The 20,760-nt window shown below is 39.2% G+C and overlaps 1 protein-coding gene and 1 pseudogene across 5 annotated transcripts in view; one reads left to right on the top strand and one right to left on the bottom strand.

Annotated features, from left to right (window-relative positions):
• nell2a (neural EGFL like 2a) overlaps positions 1-20,354 on the bottom strand; it is a 186,950-nt gene extending 166,596 nt beyond the window's left edge. For 2 of the 5 annotated variants that reach the window (XM_028449514.1, XM_028449513.1), the window contains exons 1-2: positions 19,839-20,353; positions 19,544-19,666 (exon numbers count right to left, since the gene is read on the bottom strand). In XM_028449514.1, coding sequence (XP_028305315.1) covers positions 19,544-19,666; positions 19,839-19,890 — 175 coding nt within the window. In that variant the 5' untranslated portion in view covers positions 19,891-20,353. Of the gene's footprint in view, positions 1-19,543; positions 19,667-19,838 lie in introns of all 5 variants that reach the window. The other 3 variants (XM_028449512.1, XM_028449515.1, XM_028449516.1) reach the window with 2 other exon arrangements.
• LOC114466302 (uncharacterized) lies at positions 2,263-2,380 on the top strand (annotated as a pseudogene).
• Positions 20,355-20,760: the final 406 nt, after the last annotated feature.

Here is a 20,760-nt window from a genome sequence, read left to right as displayed (position 1 = left end):
CTAGGTGAGGCGATGGACATACCTGATATAAGTGTAAATTCAAATATGAAAACTACTTGAATTTAAATTAAAGATGTTTTCATTCAGAATTTAATGTGAAACACTTAGGAGTTCTTAAAATTTCAAATGTATTTATTCCATATTTTTTAACAACATGATTGTGATGAATCGGATACAGGAGCTGAGAATGTGGGGGATGGCCGTCCACCCAAGAAGATGAAAGAATCCAGTGCCTTGGGGCAGTCTTCTCACCAAAAGAATAGACAGACACACACAAAACATCAGCAGAGAGAGCTGCAGATGAAACCAGAAGGTACAGGGCGATGAAACCTGCTGAGCTGAAGGACAATCCTTGCACCTGTGGAAGTCACATGAAAGCGAGGATCCTCTTTTGGCTCCTCTAGCGAAGCGATACCTTAGTGTCTCAGGGATCAAAATTTTTTCAACAGTTGGTGATATTGTCACCACACAAAGGAGCTGCCTTACTGCAGATCACCTCAATTAGCTCTCTTTCCTCAACAATAATCTCACAATTCCTTACTAAGTCATACTGACTGTCCGAACTTTAAGTTACAAAATTTAAGTGTACTTGTAGTACCATTATTTTTTCTCTTTTAAGAGGCAATGAGTTTTTATTTTATGTGCACTTTGCAGCAAAGCCAGTGTTATTGATTGTTTTTATTTTTTTCACACAGCATTACAAGGCATTAAACTATAGACAGTTGAGTTCACAGTTCAAACTGTCAAAGTTTGCACTTTTTTTTACCTCAGTGTTCCGGGAACTCTGTTCCCTTAGATGTTTGTTTACATAAATTGAAGTAATACTCAACACTTCAATAATTAACTATAACCAGTAAGGATTCACCAAAATGAAAATTTGTGGCCAAAGCCGAAGCCGAATAAAATATAAACGCTTGGCCAAATACCAAATATCGAATGCGGTTAAGTTTTTCACTATTTTTCTTAAGTGCATAAAAATCTAAAATACATTTTTAGACATGTTTTTTTTTAAAGAAAGTAAATGTTTATTGAAGATTATTGAAGACATTTTTTAAATATTCCAGGAGCCTTTGCTTTTCAAAAATAAGTTTTTCATTTATATTAGTCCTTCAAATAAAACAAAACATGCATTCAAAAAAAAAAAACTAAAGTGCATGAAAGCCGAGGTATGATGAAAAAAAAAATCACTTTATAATGGTTTTGCTACAACACTTGCACCAGTAGCGCTTGCTGGCACGCCTGCAGCATATGCCATTTATGGTGAGGACTCTGCACAAATTCTTCATCCCTTGGCTGACTTTATGAACCTGAACTGTCACAACAGTGTCACCATTGTTATACCTTTTCACACACTAATTTCCCATCTTTCAAGAAACATTATCTCCCTTCTACTTTCTAAATGACAGACAAATGTGTAACTTTGTACCTGACTCATGTTCACTTTTGAAATGAATATTTTCTAATTTCTCAGCAGAGCCGGTGACTAAAAGCGGCATCACAGCTATCCAATTAGGAGATCCTGGTGTGAATAATGAGGACTTAGCACCTTCTAAATCTTCCTAACAACTTTCCCACAACACTACAGACTGTCTGCAGTGTGTCTGCAGAAAATCAATCTTTCTACAAACCTTTTAGAACAAGAGTGCCCAACCACTTGATCGCGAAGTCGACTGTGAGGGTTGTTCAAAGAAAGGAAAAAAGTATTTTGTGTAGTACACTACAGCCTGTGCACCCTATCAGACTCTTAATCAAGTCCACAAAAGAAATTTAAAAAAAAAGAAAAATGTCACATGTAACCTGGCAGGAAGTTGACAGCTGTCGACAATAGCCAGCAGCTAGAGATCAGAGTCTATTATCAGAGCAGTCAAGAGCGCACTCCAAAACTTTAACATGTCTGAGGGGAAACAAACCAAGACCTACGGTTTTCACCGTGAATGGGAGAAAGATCATTTTTTGGTTTTTCTCATTCAAAGACTGTTTGTTTAATCTGCAATGCAATGGTGGTGGTGGAAAAGAAATGGAATATGGAGCGGTATTTTAAAATGGTACACAAAATGTACGTGAAGGATTTCCCTGCAAAAATGCCATCCCACTCCACAAAAGTGCAGGATTTGAAATCACAGCTTGCAGCACAGCAGTCAATTTTCACCAAACCAAAGACCCAGGGTAAGCCCGTGACGAAGGTTGCCTTTCTCGAGGCAGCCCTTTCTTAAATGGAGATTTGAATATTGGTCCATATGACCCAGGCCTAATGTAGGCAGTAATGGTGGCCATACCAGCCTGTCATTGCCCGATCTCAATAGATCTTGCAAGCTAAGCAGGTCTGGGCCTGGTTAGTAGTTGGATGGGAGACCACTGAGAATTCCAGGTGTCACAGTGGGGGACAGTCGCTCCAGTGGTATCTGACATTGTGTCCTTGGGCAAGACAATTCACCCACATTGCCTAGTATGAATGTAGTGGTGGTCGAAGGAGCCGATGGCACACTATGGAAGCCTCGCCTCCATCAGTCTGCCCCATGGCAGCTGTGGCTACAATAGTAGCTTACCATCACTAAGTGTGGGGTGAAAGAATAATGCCTTAATTCTGTAAAGCACTTTGAGTGTCTATGATAAAGTGCTATATAAAATTAAATGCATTATTATTATGTTGTAATGGTTATCATTATCCAGACTGTGGGAAATGAGGGGTTCATTCTTATCGTAGGAGTGTGTTACCTCAAAAACAAATCTAAATCAGTAGACTGATATGCTGCCTTTCTGTAGCAAGTGTTGCTACACCACTTTTGTTAAACAAAGTAAAAAACTGTGTGACTAAAATAACTTGTCATCCTTTTTATTTGATGTTAATTGTACTTGGAACCAGTTTTTAAAATTACTTAAAGAAAAATGTTTGAAAAGTACCCTGACTTAAATTATCTTTTATCCCTTTTTTCCATTCAGGTTGATGATTTTAAGTAGGTGAATTGGTTTGTTTGACTGGTGAATAACTTGAAAATTGTCAAAATTAAATCGCGATTTTACAAACAAAAAATTGTGATATGATTTTTTTTTTCCATATCGCCCACCCCCAGATAGAATAGATAAAAAGGAGGAGGAGTGGCACTTTATATTGACGAAAACCTGAACTTTACTCAAGTTGAAAAGATGACAACTACGACTGAGCAAATAATGGAATGTATAACGGTAGAGATCAGCAGGGAAAGAAAGAAAAATATCCATGTTAGTTGTATATATAGAAGTAAATACAGCTTATGAAGAATGTTTAATTCCATTTAAAATGCTGTATATGTCACAGGTCTGGTTGTGTCTGTCATGTTCAAGTCTTGTGTAGTCACTCAGTTACCTGCCTGCACACCTGTTATGTTTTCCTCTGATTCCCTCCCCTACTAATTAGCCTGCCCTGGTCACTCTCTGTCAGTCGTGTCATGTCATGTCTCCAAGCCACCGTCAAGTCCTTTATTTCCTGCGTTCCAAGGATTGGAGATCTTGCCAGGAGCTCTGTGCTGACCTGTGTGGAGTATGAAGACTCCAGCTTTTTGTAGGGTCATGGACAATAAACAGTCACTGTAAACTCTGCACCTGAGTCCTGTGCTTGCACCAGTGACAGTATGATGAACATTGTCCAGTAGTAAAACATAAAAAGTAAAAGTACTGTGAAAAACCGTGTATAACATAAGGGTTTCAGATTGCCTGTTTTAAAAAAAAAAAAAAACTTCACATTTACAATTTATGAAATATAAAAATAAAATAGAACTAGAAATGGAAAACAAATATAAACATTGTAAAAATTACCTCATTAACTTAATCAGTAATAAAAAAAAAAAAAACATCCATCTATGAAGCAAGGAATCTCTCTCTGTCTGTCTTTTCCTCATATGGACGGGTGTCGTGACACAGACTGTAACCGGACTAAATGGCGGTCCATTATACACTTTCATACCTGCACACATGCACACCCATGCACGCACGTCACGTAGACGATGATCGACATTTGTGTGACCTTCGACCTGGGACTCTCATCTCCTCCGTTGGTTCTCTGACACACGCGCCACGAAGAAATGTGCAGCTTTCAACTGAGCCGTGGCCATTCCCCATCAATAACTTCCAGGTGAAGTCTGTCCGGTCTAAATAGCAAACGGTCAAACTAACATGAAAATAAATATCACATCATCACCAAAAAAGGAATGGTAAACACATATTTTTCCTCAAATGAGAAGTTCACAGGAGCTCTGGAACGCACCGGAGGTGAGCTGTGTAATGAAATAGCGCCACCTCACACTCTGAGGTCAAAAGCTGAATAGGTTTAACTTCTGACCAAACTTGAATGTGCCGTCCGGGCAAAAAAGAATTAAAATACATGTTTTGAAATCACCAAATAAGTCCAAAATAACGAATGCACACATTTGGGCTATGTGGAAGCTGTTAAAAAAAGTTTCAGATCGAACAGACACCGCATCGGGGAGAAATTTGCTTCACAAACACACTCACACACATACACACACAGACCATTCTTGCATTATAGTATAGACTAGTAAAGTGCCCGTTGGAAGTATGCATTCATGTGGGAGCATAAGTAGAGCTGTCAATTATGGCCAAATGAGTATGTGTTTGAATGTTGGATGTACAAAGAGGTGTACATACTTTGTACTCTGTCGTGTTATAAAGGGGTTTATTTTGCAAAATGTGGGGAGATTTCCCTGGTTTAATTCTATCGGACATGTCCATGATAAAAGCTTTTTTTTTTTTTACTCACTTACATTTTTTTGTTTGGTGTATTTTTCGGTAATGTACGTTTTTTGGAGTCATTTTGTGTAAATTTGCTCCACACACTCGCACACTAACGCACACACACACAGTCCACAGTGCCCGTCGGAAGTATGCATTCATATAGTGGGAGGAGCTTAAGTAGAGTTGTCAATTATGGCCAAATGAGTATGTGTTTGAATGTTGGATGTACAGAGAGGTGTACATACTCTGTACTCCGTAGTGTTATAAAAGGGTTTATTTGCAGGTGAAAAATAAAATAGTGTGTGCGATTTACCTGGTTTAATTCTATGGGACATATGCATGATAAATGTTTTTTCATTTGGTGTATTTTGTACATGTATAAATATATTTTTTTGTGTATTTTGAGTCATGTTCATATTTTTTGTTGTTTGGTGTATTTTTTGATGTAGTTTTGTGCATTTATGTTGTCATTTTGTGTATTTTGTGTATAAATATATTTTTTTGTGTATTTTGAGTCATGTTCATATTTTTTGTTGTTTGGTGTATTTTTTTTATATTTTGTATTTGGAGTAATTTTGTGTGTTTTTGGAGCCTTTTTATATATTTTTGTGCAATTCGGTTTTTGTTTTGTGTGCTTTTGGATAAATATTGTTTACTTTTTTTGTTTTATTTTACTCATTGAGTATATTTTTGTTATAAATACTGTGTGTGTGTGTGTGTGTGTGTGTGTGTGTGTGTGTGTGTGTGTGTGTGTGTGTGTGTGTGTGTGTGTGTGTGTGTGTGTGTGTGTGTGTGTGTGTGTGTGTGTGTGTGTGTGTGTGTGGATGCACACACTTGGGGTATTTGGAACCCGCTGAAGTTTCATATTACTTAAATAAGGTAGAATTTAAGTAGATATTCGGTCCACACACACGCACACTCGCACCCTCACACACACACACACAGACCTTTCTTGCTTTTATCAGTAGATAGAAGATTGTTTTGTGTTGCCATTGTAGTGTGATTCTGGATTCATTTTGTGTATTTTTTGCTAGTTCCAAATGAGTCTGAATAATCTAAATGGAAAAAATTAATGATTATGATTTGCAAGAAAAAAGTGATTTTTTTTCCATATCGCCCACCCCAAGGGTCAAGTGGAATAGCAGTGGTTGGCTGGGTATAAAACACATATCTCCAGCGCTGTTGAGTGTAGGGGCCTCCTACAATGTATTTTTGCTCCCCTATGGACGGATGTCACCCCCTACGGTGTGTTTCGACCAGCATAGGGGCCTTTTCTGTTGTTTTTTCCTTTTTTAATCAGTACCATCGTAATAATTGTTGCACGCTTGGACTTCCAGCCATACAGATGTTGTTTAAAGTCTATTTTTAATCTGTATAACCAAGAAACACACACATCAGACTGTTTAATACAGGCCATTTGCTTGGATTCTCCCATCTTTACCTAAGGACCCCGAGGACCCCTGAAGCCACTTAGCTGCCCCCAATGTTGCCTGTGTGCATCCTGCGTAACTGTAATCACCATCCAATATAAACAGTGTGCTTCAACCAGACATAGTGTTAGCAGCACATAAATCTGCTTGTCATGTTCATAACCTGCAACAAATCATTCTACGTGTGCGTGCATGTATGTGAATACCAAGCATGTGGAGATTAATTAATCAAATCAAACTTTATTTATATAGCACATTTCATGTACGAAGCAACACAATATTGTCACGTTCAGAAGGTTATGTTAAGTTATGTTTAGTTTTTTGTCTTTGTTTTGTCATCCACTTCCTGTTTTATTTTGATACTCATCTCTTCCCTCTCATTTCAGATCCTGACTTCTGTGATTTCCCTCCAGTGTGATTGTTAACTCCGCCCCTGATTGGTTCCACCTGTGTTCCCCTACCTCATGTATAAATAGTTTGTGTCTCCCTTTGTCCGGTGCCAGTTCGTCTTGTTGTGTGCAGCCAGAGAACCAGCGTTTATTCCAGGTTTCATGTTCTTCATCAGGTCAGGTTTTGTATTCCTTTGATACTTTGCTTCATTTTGCCATGGTTTTGTCTAATATTATTTGATACTTTGCCCTTGCCTTTGTTAGGGCTGTTTTTCCTCTGTGAGAGTAATTTTACATTGTTACCTGGTTTATTAAAAGATTCTTTATTTGAACTTTGACTCCTGAGTTGTGCATTTGGGTCCTAGTCCATGCTCGAGCGTGACAAATATGCTTCACAGACAAAAACAAGTCTTCTAAACAATGACTTGCAAATTAAAAATACAATATACAAATTCAGAATAAAAGCTCAACATGTACATAAAAAATATCCACAAAGTAGATCACACAACACAAGCATCAACATCTAACCATAAAACGTTGCAAAAAGTAAATTTTCATCTGCTTTTAAAAGTGTTTAATGTAGGAGCCCCTCTCAGATCTGCAGGCAGATCGTTCCATTTACTAGGGGCGTAAAAAAAGAAAGCAGCCTCCCCTGCCTTGGAACGTATATGTGGAACAGTTAAAAGGCCACTTTCTGTAGACCTGCGAGTTCTATTTGGTACATAACTCATTTACATGTCTCTCATGTCTTGAGGAACAAGACCATTCAGTGCAATAATTAATATTAAAATCAGTCCTACTTTGTACTGTAAGCCATGTGGAGGATCTGAGGAGAGGAGTGATGTGTTCGAACTTTTTACTTCTAGTCAGGACTCTAGCAGCAGCATTCTGAATAAGCTGTAATCGTTCAACAGATTTATCAGTTTCTGGATACAAACATACGCGATGTGAGTGTATCGATTATTCAGTGTGCATCAATACAATTGATGGGTGAAATTGAGATACATCGGTCACTGCGTGCCTGCAGCTGTAAAATCCATGGTTGCATCGATTTTTTTTTTTTTTTTTTTTTTATCCATCCAATTTTTCCATGTTGTATTTCGTTAAATTCTGTGTTTCCAAGGCACATCGAATACACATCACTGCTTCACGTTTGGTTTTGAACACGTACTGAAGCCAGGAAGTACATTTCTACCTCAACAAAGGAACAATAACATGGAGGTCCGCAAGAGCAGCAACAAGCAGCTATAGATGAGATTTATAACGCACCTAAAAACTTCAAATCAGGCATAGAAAGATGGTAAACTTGACAAGACGCAGGTGGTTTGTAAAGAATGCCGTGCTGCTAAACCTTACACTGACAGTACGACAAACTTAGGGGCTCACTTGAAAAGAAAGCATGGTATCAATACAGCCACCGCTGCTCCCCCTAACTTGAATTCCTCCGAGGCAGATTGTACACAGAGCTCCCACAAAAATGGTGAGAAACATATCTCAAATTACTTTGGCCAAGGCGGTACATCATGCATTCATATTATAAATGTTAATGCTTTCTGATCCTCACTACTGTATTAGCCTAATAAATCCGTGTACCCTTCGTTCTTTGGGTATTCCGTTTAAAAACCAAATCATAACAAATAAACACTGTGGTTTTTTTTTTTTTCTTTTAGTGATTTAAAACCAAAACAGAAATACAGATAATTAAAAAAATTAGATAAGCAGCTTGTTTCTGTTTTTTTCTGCTCACGTTTGTTTTGTTTCGCGGTGTTACGATCCAAATAGTATCTATATAGTAAATTATCGACTGTGAGGCTGGTGTGATGAACAATAGATGTTAGAACATCTACGATTGGACACTTTTGCAAAAACAATTACAGCTTTTTTGAGGGCAGTGAAAATGTTTATTTTGCACATTATAAATACCGCTAACAGCAGCCATCAACACACACGGAAGTTGATCACAAGAAACGAAGATCATCAGTTGATTCATTACACCACTCGTTTTACGTAACAACCATTTTTTGGTTTTGATTTTGTTTCAATTCATCAGTAATGGGACTTATGGTTGCTTCTTTTTATGTGCGGTACCGGAAGCAAAATTCTGTTCGGTAAAGTTGGCAGATATTCACAGATTCGGACTTGCATCAATAACTCTTTAAGAAAATGTCCTCGACACACAAATTACACCTCTGCCATCAGTGTGAGGTGGACAACATGATACAAGATCATTTTTATCAAACAGCAGAGTAAAAGTCAGTCTGTCGGTTGTTTTGTGTGGTGAGATTAAAACATGAATCTGTTGTCCTAGTTCCCAGATTTAATTTTAAAACAGAAAAACGCTGCTTGTTTGGTTTTTGATTTTTCCATTTTCCTGTTTCTGGTTTTAAATGAATAAAACAAAAAAAACAATCAGTTTTTTCTATTTTTTAATTTGGTTTTGAAACGAAATAACCAAAGAACGAAGGGTACACAGATTCTAATACCTGCTGAAGAGTTCATTTTAGTATATGTCTAGCAGACGGGAATATGGACATTGCACTATTGAACGTGTCAATTTAAGTCACTCATAGAGAGGGATGTTGTCTTGCTCTTTACTATTTAAGTTCTGAAAGTGTGATAAAACAGGTTCCAAATGTGAGGGAACCAATTCCTGTTCCTGTTTAATCTGGTTCTAAATCCCAACCCCACTTGTGAAAAGGCCTGTTTTGTTGGGCTTTTTAAGAGGCCAAAAAGAAATTGCATGAAGTGATGCATAGCACTATTAGAGAGTGTCCTTTTTTTGTTGAATTTGCTGCTTATAAACAATACAACAAATCCTCAGCAACTAGAACCATACTGCATTGCAGCTTCTTGTTTTCTTCTTACATTTTTGGTATGATTTCTTTGCATAATGTTAGAATACATTGTATCGCACCAAATCGCATAGAATCTGGAACAAAGGTGAATCGTATCTCATCATATCGCTAGGGGCTTCAATGTATCGCTAATGTATCGAAGTGCGTATGGTATCGTTGTCAGTGATGGAGATTCACATGCTTAGTGAATACAGTCGGGTTGAAACTAGTTCGGGCTTAAAGAGACATCGGCTTCATTCAGGTCAGATGGGTTTGGGCCATGTCAGCTCTACTGTGTGCATCCTCTGCTTTGTATCCCATAATCACCATCCAATATAAACAGTGTGCTTCATAATCTTAAAATAATTAGTTGGGGGGGGGCGTCCCCATAACAGTCCCAGTATTACCGCGCCGTAATTCTCTGTACCTAATACCACATAATACCAATTTAAATTTGAAAAGCGCATAATCGAATCAGTCTTTTTAATAAAATATTATTTCTTGTTTATACAGTGTCTCTGATTATTTATTAGTGGAGGACCTATACCAAGCATGAGTAACTCTCTAACGCTATTCATCAGGACCTTCACCAATTAAACAAATAAAAAACTGCCTTTTTAAATACTTCATTATTCCAGCTCAGAGTACACATTATTCAGGCACTTCCAGCTGTTGGAAATTTCGGACAGTTCAAATTGAAATCTACAAAATCTAATCTAATTTTAAATCTCCAAACAACTTTAAACTAGGACAAACTACTATTTGTATTCTATTGATGCAGATAAAGAGACAAAATGTCTGCTTGGTATGCTAGGTTTAGCAGCACGAAAATCGATTACAAAAAGATGGTTAAATTCTTTATCCCCGAACTTGGATGATTGGTGTAATTTGGTATATGCAATTTTTGTTTTGGAATAAATTACATTTCATAAAAGACTTCAAATAAACACGTTTGACAAAATCTGCGAGAAATGTAAAACTTACAGGTATATCTTGCCCCAGAGGCCTGAGTATGTATGATCCTCTGTATTACAAGTATAAGTAACACAATCATATCATTTTTTTGTTTTGTTTTGTTTTTCTTTTTGTGCTTCTGTATGGAAAATCTTGGAAAAAATAAATAAATAAAAAAAAATGTAAACAAAAAAAAAATGAAAACCTTGGCTTTACTTCACAAAATTTGGCCGTATGATGGTTATACATCTCTGTGACACCACACAACCCCCTGCTCTGTGAAAAATTCCTGGCGAGAACCCTGCCTACAGATTACCTCAAACGTTCTACCAGTCAACACAAAGTAGAACAGAGATCAGTGAGGTAAAATTATTAGCACACGTCAAGAAATACACAATCATTTCCAGAAGCTCCTGTATATTCCACTGCTCTCAAGAAATTCAGTATTCACCTCCTGCTGTGTCTCTTCTCTCCTGAAACACTAAACTCAGCCAAGGGCACCTCCAGGACTGCTTTGACCAGCAATGTCTCCCCAATTTTAAGATAACCTTCTCCGTGTGTGCATTTGTGTGTGTATGACGACTGCAGACTGAAACCAACAGGATGATGTTCACACCTGCTTATCGTGATCAACTGAAGGGGCACCCCCAGGGCTCTATTTTCAAAGGTCACTCGTCATGTAGGGCTGGTAGGGCATCAAATTGACTTGTCACAGAGCAATTTAAGATTTTTTTTTCAAATGTGAACTATAGGAAAAGGCTAACCATTTAGTTATCTATCAGTAAGTGCATGACGAGCAGTGTTTGGAATAACGGCGTTTAAAATAACGGCGTTATGTAACGGCGTTTGTTTTTCAGTAACGGGGTAATATAACTAATTACTTTTTACGCCGTTACAACACGGTTATCGTTACTGAACTTAAATGCGGTGCGTTACATGCATTGATTGAATAAAATGTTTTCCGAAAGCAACCCTGGCTTCTTACTCAGCTGTAGTGAGGAGGTGGGTTAAAAACAAGGTGAGCAATTATGATTGGCTAAGGCGACGTCATGTTTCATGGTAGCCAATCAGAGCCAGTGTTTTTACACATGTGCCAGCAAGAGGAGGCGGGTTAAAAACAAGGTGAGTGATTATGATTGGCTAAGGCGACGTGCCAGCACCCGCGACACACACACACACACACACACACACACACACACACACACACACACACACACACACACTACAGATTGGATGAAGCAGCAGAGATGGTGAGCGTGGAGCAATCTGATGAAAAGTTGACATTTTTAAGGTGACGATACAAACACTACTTTAAATTAATTGTGGTCAAAGGCAAAAACGTGTATGTGAAGTGTTCATTATATCCAGGAGAGAAGACTGTGTCCACGTCTGTTGTAAGCAACTCAAATTTAATGAAGCACCTCACGATACACGCATCTAAAAAATGTGAATTATTTGACATAGAGCAACTTTTTTTTTTTTTTTTTTTAATAGTAACGCAAATAGTTACTTTCCTTGGTAATGAGTTACTTTTATTATAGAGTAATTCAATTACTAACGCAGGTACTTTTTTGAACAAGTAGTGAGTAACTATAACTAATTACTTTTTTAAAGTAACGTTCCCAACACTGATGACGGGTACTTGTGTACAGCACCACTGCCTTGGAAAAATGTAAACAGGTTATGTCTGGTAAAGTTCATGCATGGTACAAAAAAAAAAGATATTAAATCTTTGTTTCATACATTTCCATCCATCCATCCATCTTCTTCCGCTTTTATCCAGGGCCGGGTCGCGGAGGCAGCAGTCTCAGCAGAGATGCCCAGACCTCTCGATCCACGCACACCTCCTCCAGCTGTTCTGGGGGGACCCCGAGGCAACACCTGGCCAGCTCAGAGACATAGTCCCTCCAGCGTGTCCTGGTCCTTCCACGCGGCCTCTTCCCAATAGGACATGCCTGAAACACCTCCCGAGGGAGGCTACCAGGAGGCATCCGAAACAGATGCCCCAGCCACCTCAGCTGGCTCCTTTCGACGTGAAGGAGCAGCGACTCTACTCCGAGCTCCTCCCGAGTGACTGAGCTTCTCACCCTATCTCGAAGGGTGCGCCCAGCCACCCTGCGAAGGAAACTCATTTCGGCCGCCTGTATCCGTGATCTTGTCCTTTCGGTCATTACACAAATTTCATGACCATAGGTGAGGGTAGGAACGTAGATCGATCAGTAAATGGAGAGCTTTGCCCCCGGCTCAGCTCCCTCTTCACCACAACAGTCCGATACAGCGACCGCATCACTGCTGACGCCGCACCGATCTGTCTATCGATCTCACGCTCCATCCTACCCTCACTCGTGAACAAGACCCCGAGATACTTGAACTCCTCCACTTGAGGCAAGGACTCTCCACCGACCCAGAGAGGGGAAGCCACCATTTTCCGGTGGAGAACCATGGCCTCAGATTTGGAGGTGCTGATCCTCATCCCGGCCGCTTCACACTCAGCTGCAAACCGCCCCAGTGCACGCTGAAGGTCCTGATTTGAGGAAGCCAACAGACCAACATCATCTGCAAACAGCAGAGATGAAATCCTGAGGTTCCCAAATCGGACCCCCTCCGATCCCTGGCTGCGCCTAGAAATTCTGTCCATAAAAATAATCAACAGAACTGGTGACAAAGGGCAGCCCTGGCAGAGACCAACATGCACTGGGAACAGGTCTGACTTACTGCCGGCAATGCAAACCAGGCTCCTGCTGCGGTCATACAGGCAGCCCTTAGCAAAGGGCCCCGGACCCCATACTCCCGCAGCACCCCCCACAGGGCACCACGAGGGACACGGTCGAACACCTTCTCCAGATCCACAAAGCACATGTGGACTGGTTGGGCGAACTCCCACGAATCCTCAAGCACCCGATGAAGGGTATAGAGCTGGTCCAGTGTGCCGCGACCGCGACGAAAACCGCATTGTTCCTCCTGAATCCGAGGTTCGACTATCGGCCAGATCCTCCTCTCCAGCACCCTGGAGTAGACCTTGCCGGGGAGGCCTCCGATCCCCCTTCTTAAAGAGAGGGACCACCACCCCGGTCTGCCAATCCAGAGGCACTGTCCCCAACTGCCACGCGATGTTGCAGAGATGTGTCAACCAAGACAGTCCTACATGTTGTCTTACTCTTTACTATTTAAGTTCTGAAAGTGTGATAAAACAGGTTCCAAATATGAGGGAACCAATTACTGTTGGTTCCCTCACATTAAATGTCAAAGGCTTACCTCTGCTCTTTTTTGTGTCCAAAGCAACCAAAAACATTTTCTGGACATTTTGGCTTTAAATGTAAAATAATATTGTCTTATTCTTCAGAAATTGATTAGAAAATGTAGCCAAATAAGCAAATAAATGATCTACTAATTCAGGAGTGTCCAAATGCGGTCCTGGAGAGCCAGTAGTCCACCAGCTTTACAATGTCTACCTGCTCCAACACTCATGAACTCCTGAAGCACCTTTGAAAAAAGTCTGCTAACAAGCCACTCAGCTGTGTTTGTGCAGAGGCACATCAAAATGCTGGTGTACTACTAAGTCCCTCCAGGATTTCGCGATGTTGCGATCGCAACTATTAATGCAAAATCAAGCAAACTCTGCAAAATCAGTGCGGCATTGCAATTTTTTCAAAAGCCAGTAACTTTCCCGCAACTTCCCTGAAAAAAAAACATAAATATGCGGCCGCTTATCGTTATTTTTGTAGTTGCTACGGAAGTAGCGGAGGATGTACTATGGGCATTGCGCATAATACCTCGCATTTGCTTACAAAAATATCGGCTAAGGACCGTGCAAAACAGTACCCAACGTTGCTTCATAAGAATGAAGGTAAACTTTTTTTGTTCAAAATGCAATGTTATCATCGAGCAAAAGCGGAAGTCGTCTATGGACAAGCATTTTGCTTCTGCAAAGCACGTCAAGAGAATGCAAGGCAGTGCACAGCCCCATGTGGGAGAACAAACAGGAAGCACACAATATAATTACATACAGTATGTTTGTTAATGCTTTGTATTTTTATTTATTTTTATTTTTTGTTATGCCTAAAGAAATATGTCTTCGTGACAGGTTCATGTTATGCACTTTAATATTCCTTAAGTTCAATATTATTTACTGACTTGCACTTCTGATGATCATTTTGATTAAAAACTGTTGCACCTTTTGCATTCATGGTATGTTCAGTATATAAGCTAAAAAAAAAAAAAAAGTGTTTGCACATTTTGCAAAATTGCGTTTGCTTTACAACGATAAAGCATATTTTTTCGAGAACATCTCTGGTCAATATGTATTAATAATTGGTTGGGAAAAAAATACACAAAGATGTACAACATACAATACGAGAAGTTAGGGTTAAGGGACTAGCTCAACATCCTACAGTGATGGCCCAGGTCAGATTTGAATAAATAACTTTCTGATTACAAGCCTGCTTCCTTAACCATTAGGTCACTACCACCTATTTAAGAACTGAGTAGGCAGTTACAGTCTACAAAGTGTAACACCCACAGGAAATTTCAACAATAATGAATGATATTGCTCTGGAAAGGCCTAAACAAGGGCCTAAACATGGCATATAAAAGACCATGCTAATCATACCACAATATTCAAACAATTTAAATCTGGATTCCGCACCAAACACAGCACTGAAACCATCCTCCTCAAATTCACTAAATACCTCCTCCCATCTAGCTCTGGCCTACTCTATATTGTTGTTCTTCTCAATCATACTTCTGCCTTTGACACCATCAACCACTCCATCCTACTTTCCCACTTGCAATCCCTCTTCAATATCACTGTAAATTCCCTCAACTGGTTCCACTCATATCTCATTGACAGAAAACACTTTATCTTTATCAACAACTGCTCCTCCTCCACTGCCTCCCTGTCCCAAGGCATACCCCAGGGCTCTGTGCTTGGTCCTCTACTCTTCATCATCTACCTCTTCTCCCTCTGTCAAATCATTCGTCAACATGTGCTCCGTTTTCACTGTTATGCTGATGATTTCCAAATATACATTTTCACCAAATCTATCACCCCTGAAACCCACTCCACTCTGTCAAACTGTCTCTGTGACATCAAAGCATGGCTCCAAGAAAACTTCCTCATTCTCAACTGACATGCTCTTTATTGACCCAAACTCCATCACCAAACAGCCTCAGAATTCCATCAACGTTCCCCAACGCATCAAATTCAAAATCCTCCTTCTCACCCATAAAGCCGTTCACAACCAGGCCTCCTTCTACCTCACACACCTACTCCCTCCCATAGCCTCAGTTCCGCTGATAGATACCTCCTCACTGTCCAAGCACAAAACCTAAGGGGACAGAGCTTTCTCTGTCATAGCCTGTACCCTCCGACCTCCCATCTTTCAAATCACTTCTCAAAACACAACTGTTTCACTCTGCTTTTAACATATAACCATCCATTCGTTCATGCCTGTTTCTTGCGGCTTTTTTTTACTGATGTTCTTTCTTTTTTCTGATTTTAATTTCTATGTTGTCATCACTGTATTACTGTTGTTATTTTAACATGCCTGTAAAGTGTCTTTGAGTGTCTGGAAAAGCAGTTTAAAATAAAATGTATTATTATTATTATTATTATTATTATTATTATTATTATTAACTATTCTCAAAATAAATGCTTTTGTAAAACCTAATAAATATTTATCTGTATACAATCGTCACTATTAGAGTCCGACCGACCACACAATGACAAAGGATGGTGCACTGTAGCTGAGAGAGTGGATACATTTTCTGTGTATGTGTTGGGGGATGGGAGTCGTCAGGGTGTGGCTTCTGTTTGTATATGTTCAGACTCTTTGCTGGGTGTGTTGATATTAAAACTGGTGGGATAGTGTTAATGATGCAGTCGTATGGCATTCATCACATAGTATGCTAGACATAGCCTGAGGGTTTCTGTCCCTGAGGTCCACCTTTGCTAAGTCACGTAACTCAGCTCTGACAGCCATCTTCACAAACAGCAGCCGGGGGATCCAAACAGCAGCCTTATATGTTCCCATCCCATAATTTCTCAGACAGGGAGAAAAACTGTCCAGATGTACAAATGTACAGCCAAGACAATAGCATTGTGCACATGCATCCAATGCTCAATAATAAATGACACTGTTCCCCTGAGAATACCCTCACAGCAGATCCCCCTTCTTTCACCTCCATCCACAGATAACAGCCATCTGAGAAGGCAGCAGAAATGTGTTCCGCCTGCAATCTAATGAGCATAGAAATGCCTTCTGGTCCCAGGCAGCTGACATGGAATCAAACATCTCTATTTTTTTTTTCAACTCCAGCTTCGTTCTCTCACCTTAGCATTCCTTTCAGCCAATTCCCAAATATCGACCCTCCCTTATTGAGCGTCATTGACTGAAACAACGATAAACAGTTCAGTAGGTTTTAATGGTGCGACTCCATTAAAAAAAATAAATCTAATTAATAGGAGACTTTGTAATTTATTAAACTAAATTAATCGCATCACAATATTTGACACGAGAAGCGATCTTTTTCCAATTTAAATCTATTTTGGTATATGACTGAATCAACGAAAACAACAAAGCACAAACTTAAATGCAAGTAAGCTATAGTAAGGATTTTATGGATTTTTTGTAAACTTTCTAAAATAAATGTGTCTTTCTATATTAAAATAAAAAACAGAACATTCCAGAGAAGTGGAAACTGAACATTGCAAAACACTTTGAAATTGTCTTCCATCATAGCAGTTTATAAATTAAGTCAGATGACACTATCTGCAGCACAGCTTCTAGCCCCACATCCTCTACTACCAAGAGTGGTCGACTGTCCACGACAATCATTTTTAGCTAGTGAGTTTGTTTATTGACTGAGAAAGTTAGTCGCACCAGTGCCACCACTGGAAAAGTTAGTGTAGAGTCCTGCTTTCTGTAATTAGTCTCAGCCTCAGTGAAAATAGAATAAAAACATCAACACAGTATATAAACATTTTTAGAAAGAAAAAAAATAGAAAGTGGCTATTAGGTTAGCAGATAATATATATATTAGCAGAATATAGTCAGCAGGCACTGCTTGCCCCTCAAAATGGTAATCGGAGGTGTGGTCACGTGTGTGGTGAATACTATCTATACTAGGATTTTGGGGCTGATGTAGTATATGGTAATAGGAAGCCAGTGAGTAATTCCGTGGTTCCAATTTGGGATTATTCATTGTCAAAAAAGTATGATTTGACACCAAGATCTTTCACATAGGACAATTATCTGCAATATCAATATATAATAAGTAATATAATGGGTTTTTAATTAAAAGAGCAATCCCAAAGAAGTATGTTGGTGCTTACATCTGGAAATTAACAATTTTCTGGAAATCTGCAATTATCTGCTCCACTAATGACACCAGTTTTCAAGTAAATGTAAAATGTTTTTGTTTATGATCATATATATATATATATATGATTATAAACAAAAAAATATATTGTTTTTACAGATAATGTATTATTAATCGATGTAAGCAAAATGAATATAGAGGAGCTGAAAGACCCAGTTCATAGTAGCACTGATAGAACAGTAGATAGAGGCCAGACTAAAAATCATTGTTTTTAAAATGTGGTCAAAATGTTAAAGTAGCTCCATTAAGTATTACTTTAGCGTTTTGCAGCAGCAAACTCAGGAAAGTAGCGCAAAAAGGTTAAACAGCTAACCACAGGTTGTTGAAACATGTAGGAAGAAGTAGGCTTTGTACATCTGCATCTACTGTATACTGTTTTGGAAATATAGGAAGACAGTCAGAAAGACTGATGATGATGATGATGATGATGATGATGATGATGATGATGATGACATGCAACAGGATATCAGAACATGTTTTAAATAGTATTATTGTAAGTGCATTAAAAGCTGAGATTTCATTTTGGTTTTTTTAGATGTTTGTACATTTAGTTTTCCGTCATTTTATTAAAAAGCTTTACAGACAATGAAGCTTTAAAGAACAGACATTTTGTTCAGCTGCTTCTCTTCATTTTCAGTTTAAATGATTGTACAACTCTTGTTTTTCATGGGTCCCTTTACAAGTATTATGTTCCTCCTTGGTCAAAGTAATGAAAAAACAATATTTAAAAGAATGAGGAACCAAGCAACCTGAGGTGCTTCTCTGAGCATAAGACCAAATAATTTGTGCACCCCTAGTTATGTTGTTGCTTTTGGCCAAAAACTGTGGCTTTGGTTTGGTTTGTGATCTGTCATTACATCCATAATCTCGTCCAGGGTTATTCAACCTTGGGGTCGTGACCCCATGTGGGTCTCCTGAAATGTCTAGTAATTGATGAAATAAAATATGAATATATAAAACAATATTTTTTAATGATTATTTTCAAAATCTCAATTTCAACATCTTAAAAAACTGCATTCTATATTTTCACTTACGCAAATATAGATTTAAAATATAATATTTAATATAATATAAAAAAGAATAATCATATGATAAGTAATATATAATATTATAAGAAATAAATATTATATATATATATATATATATATATATATATATATATATATATATATATATATATATATATATATATATATATATATAATTAATTAACCCTGTGTGTTTGTAACAGTATAACAAACATGCCAGAACTTTCTATTCATAGGTGAGTGTGATTCACTTTCCAACAAAGTGACCTAATGTTGCTGACTATTGTTCTCTGAATAACATCATTTGATCAAGACTTTCCTAACATTCCACACTACAAAATAAGTAATAAAAGTATGAATTATTCATGCTGACATCGTATCGGTGAATATGCATGGCTGCAATATCAGTATCATATCGGAAGTTAAACATTTGTATCGGGACAGCCCTAGTTGAATTATCAGATTGTAACCATTGTGTGGCTTTCAACGACAAACCATGTCTGTGGATTATTCTTGGTTAAACGAGTTACGCAGTCAAGAGGATCAATAGTGGATAATCTCAAAGCAGGGCTCAGTAATCTGATTAGGCTCAATCTGTTTGGGACTAATCTGATTAGGATCAGTCTTTCAACGACTCTTTAAAAAGATCAACTCTTCCTGCTTCATTTCTTAGGGTTAGTGTTATTGTTAGTAGGGCTCATTGTTCTGTCCATAATCCATAGTTCACTGCACCGGCCCGTGCTGTGAAACATGTGGACGACCCGTAAAATAAGACATGTTCGTGCTGTAAACTACAGTACCTTGGAAGAGGAAAGCTCTGGACTGGCCGTGGAAGCCTTGGACCTGAGTAACTCCATCAAAGCTCTGCGGGAGCATGAGCTCATCAAGGATGCTGATGCGGAGGGTAGGGTCCACTCCGAAACCTACACACACACACACACACACACCAGTGATCATCACGAAAGGTGTGGCGGGGTAAAGACACCCTGAGGCGGAGGATTTGTGCTGTGGTCCGCAGACTAAGCAAAAAATCCTCCAACAAACATGAAATCAGCCTCAGCTCATTTTCAGGAGGTAAACGCGGGGATATCATACCTGAGGCGGGGCAGAGCACACAGAAAGCCAGCAAACACCGTAATAATCCCATTGTTAGAGTGAACAGAAGGAAATTAGTCCATGTTTTATCCAAAGCTGAGAAATAGGGTTTATCAATCCAACGATGTGATCCTCCTCAGAAACAGAGAAGCTGTCAGTAATCCCAAATGCTGAGCGGAGGCTCCATCACAACTTCAGATGCTCAGAGATAGCAGAGATGAGGATGAGGAGGAGGAAGAGGAGGAGGAAGAGGAAGTATATCCGCAGGAGGAGGACCTGCGACAAGAACGATGAGGGATGCAGAGATCAGTCCGAGCTGCTCGCCGTGCGTTCCATCAGCATCAGCGGTGTGACTGTCCACAGTGCACAGGTAGAGGAAACAGCAGCAGCTCCACACACTCACTGAGGGCTGCAGCTGAGGGAGGACAGAGGAGGACAGAGGAGGAGGAGGAGGAGGAGGACAGAGGAGGACAGAGGAGGAGGAGGGGGAGAACAGAGGAGGAGGAGGAGGAGGAGGAGGACAGAGGAGGAGAAGGACAGAGGAGGAGGAGGAGGAGGAGGGGAACAGCGTCTCCGGACGGTCAGAGAGGAGATAACCGTGCACTGATCTATTGATCAGTTCATGACTGTTGCTTCATGCCCTATACTTTACTTTAATGATCTGTAGTGATTTGCTTATTTCAAATGATGAAGATGAAACGTGGACAAGAACATTTGGCCATTAAAACTTAATGGAGCATATGGGGATTTTTGAAAAAAATAAACATTAATTTTTCATTTTAAGTCTTTTAATGCTAATGGCAGATGAAGCGTTCAAAACCAAAAAGAAAGAGAATGAGCCCACACATTTCTCTCTATTGCCTTGAACAGGCTATGTGATGCATTTTGTACTGCAATTCTGGGGCAGAATTTTCCCGCGCAA

Source organism: Gouania willdenowi, chromosome 6 (genome assembly GCF_900634775.1).
Source record: "Gouania willdenowi chromosome 6, fGouWil2.1, whole genome shotgun sequence".
NCBI classification, from domain to species: Eukaryota; Metazoa; Chordata; class Actinopteri; order Blenniiformes; family Gobiesocidae; genus Gouania; species Gouania willdenowi.
Note: the sequence above shows the minus strand (reverse complement) of the source record. Positions and strands in the feature narration are given on the sequence as shown.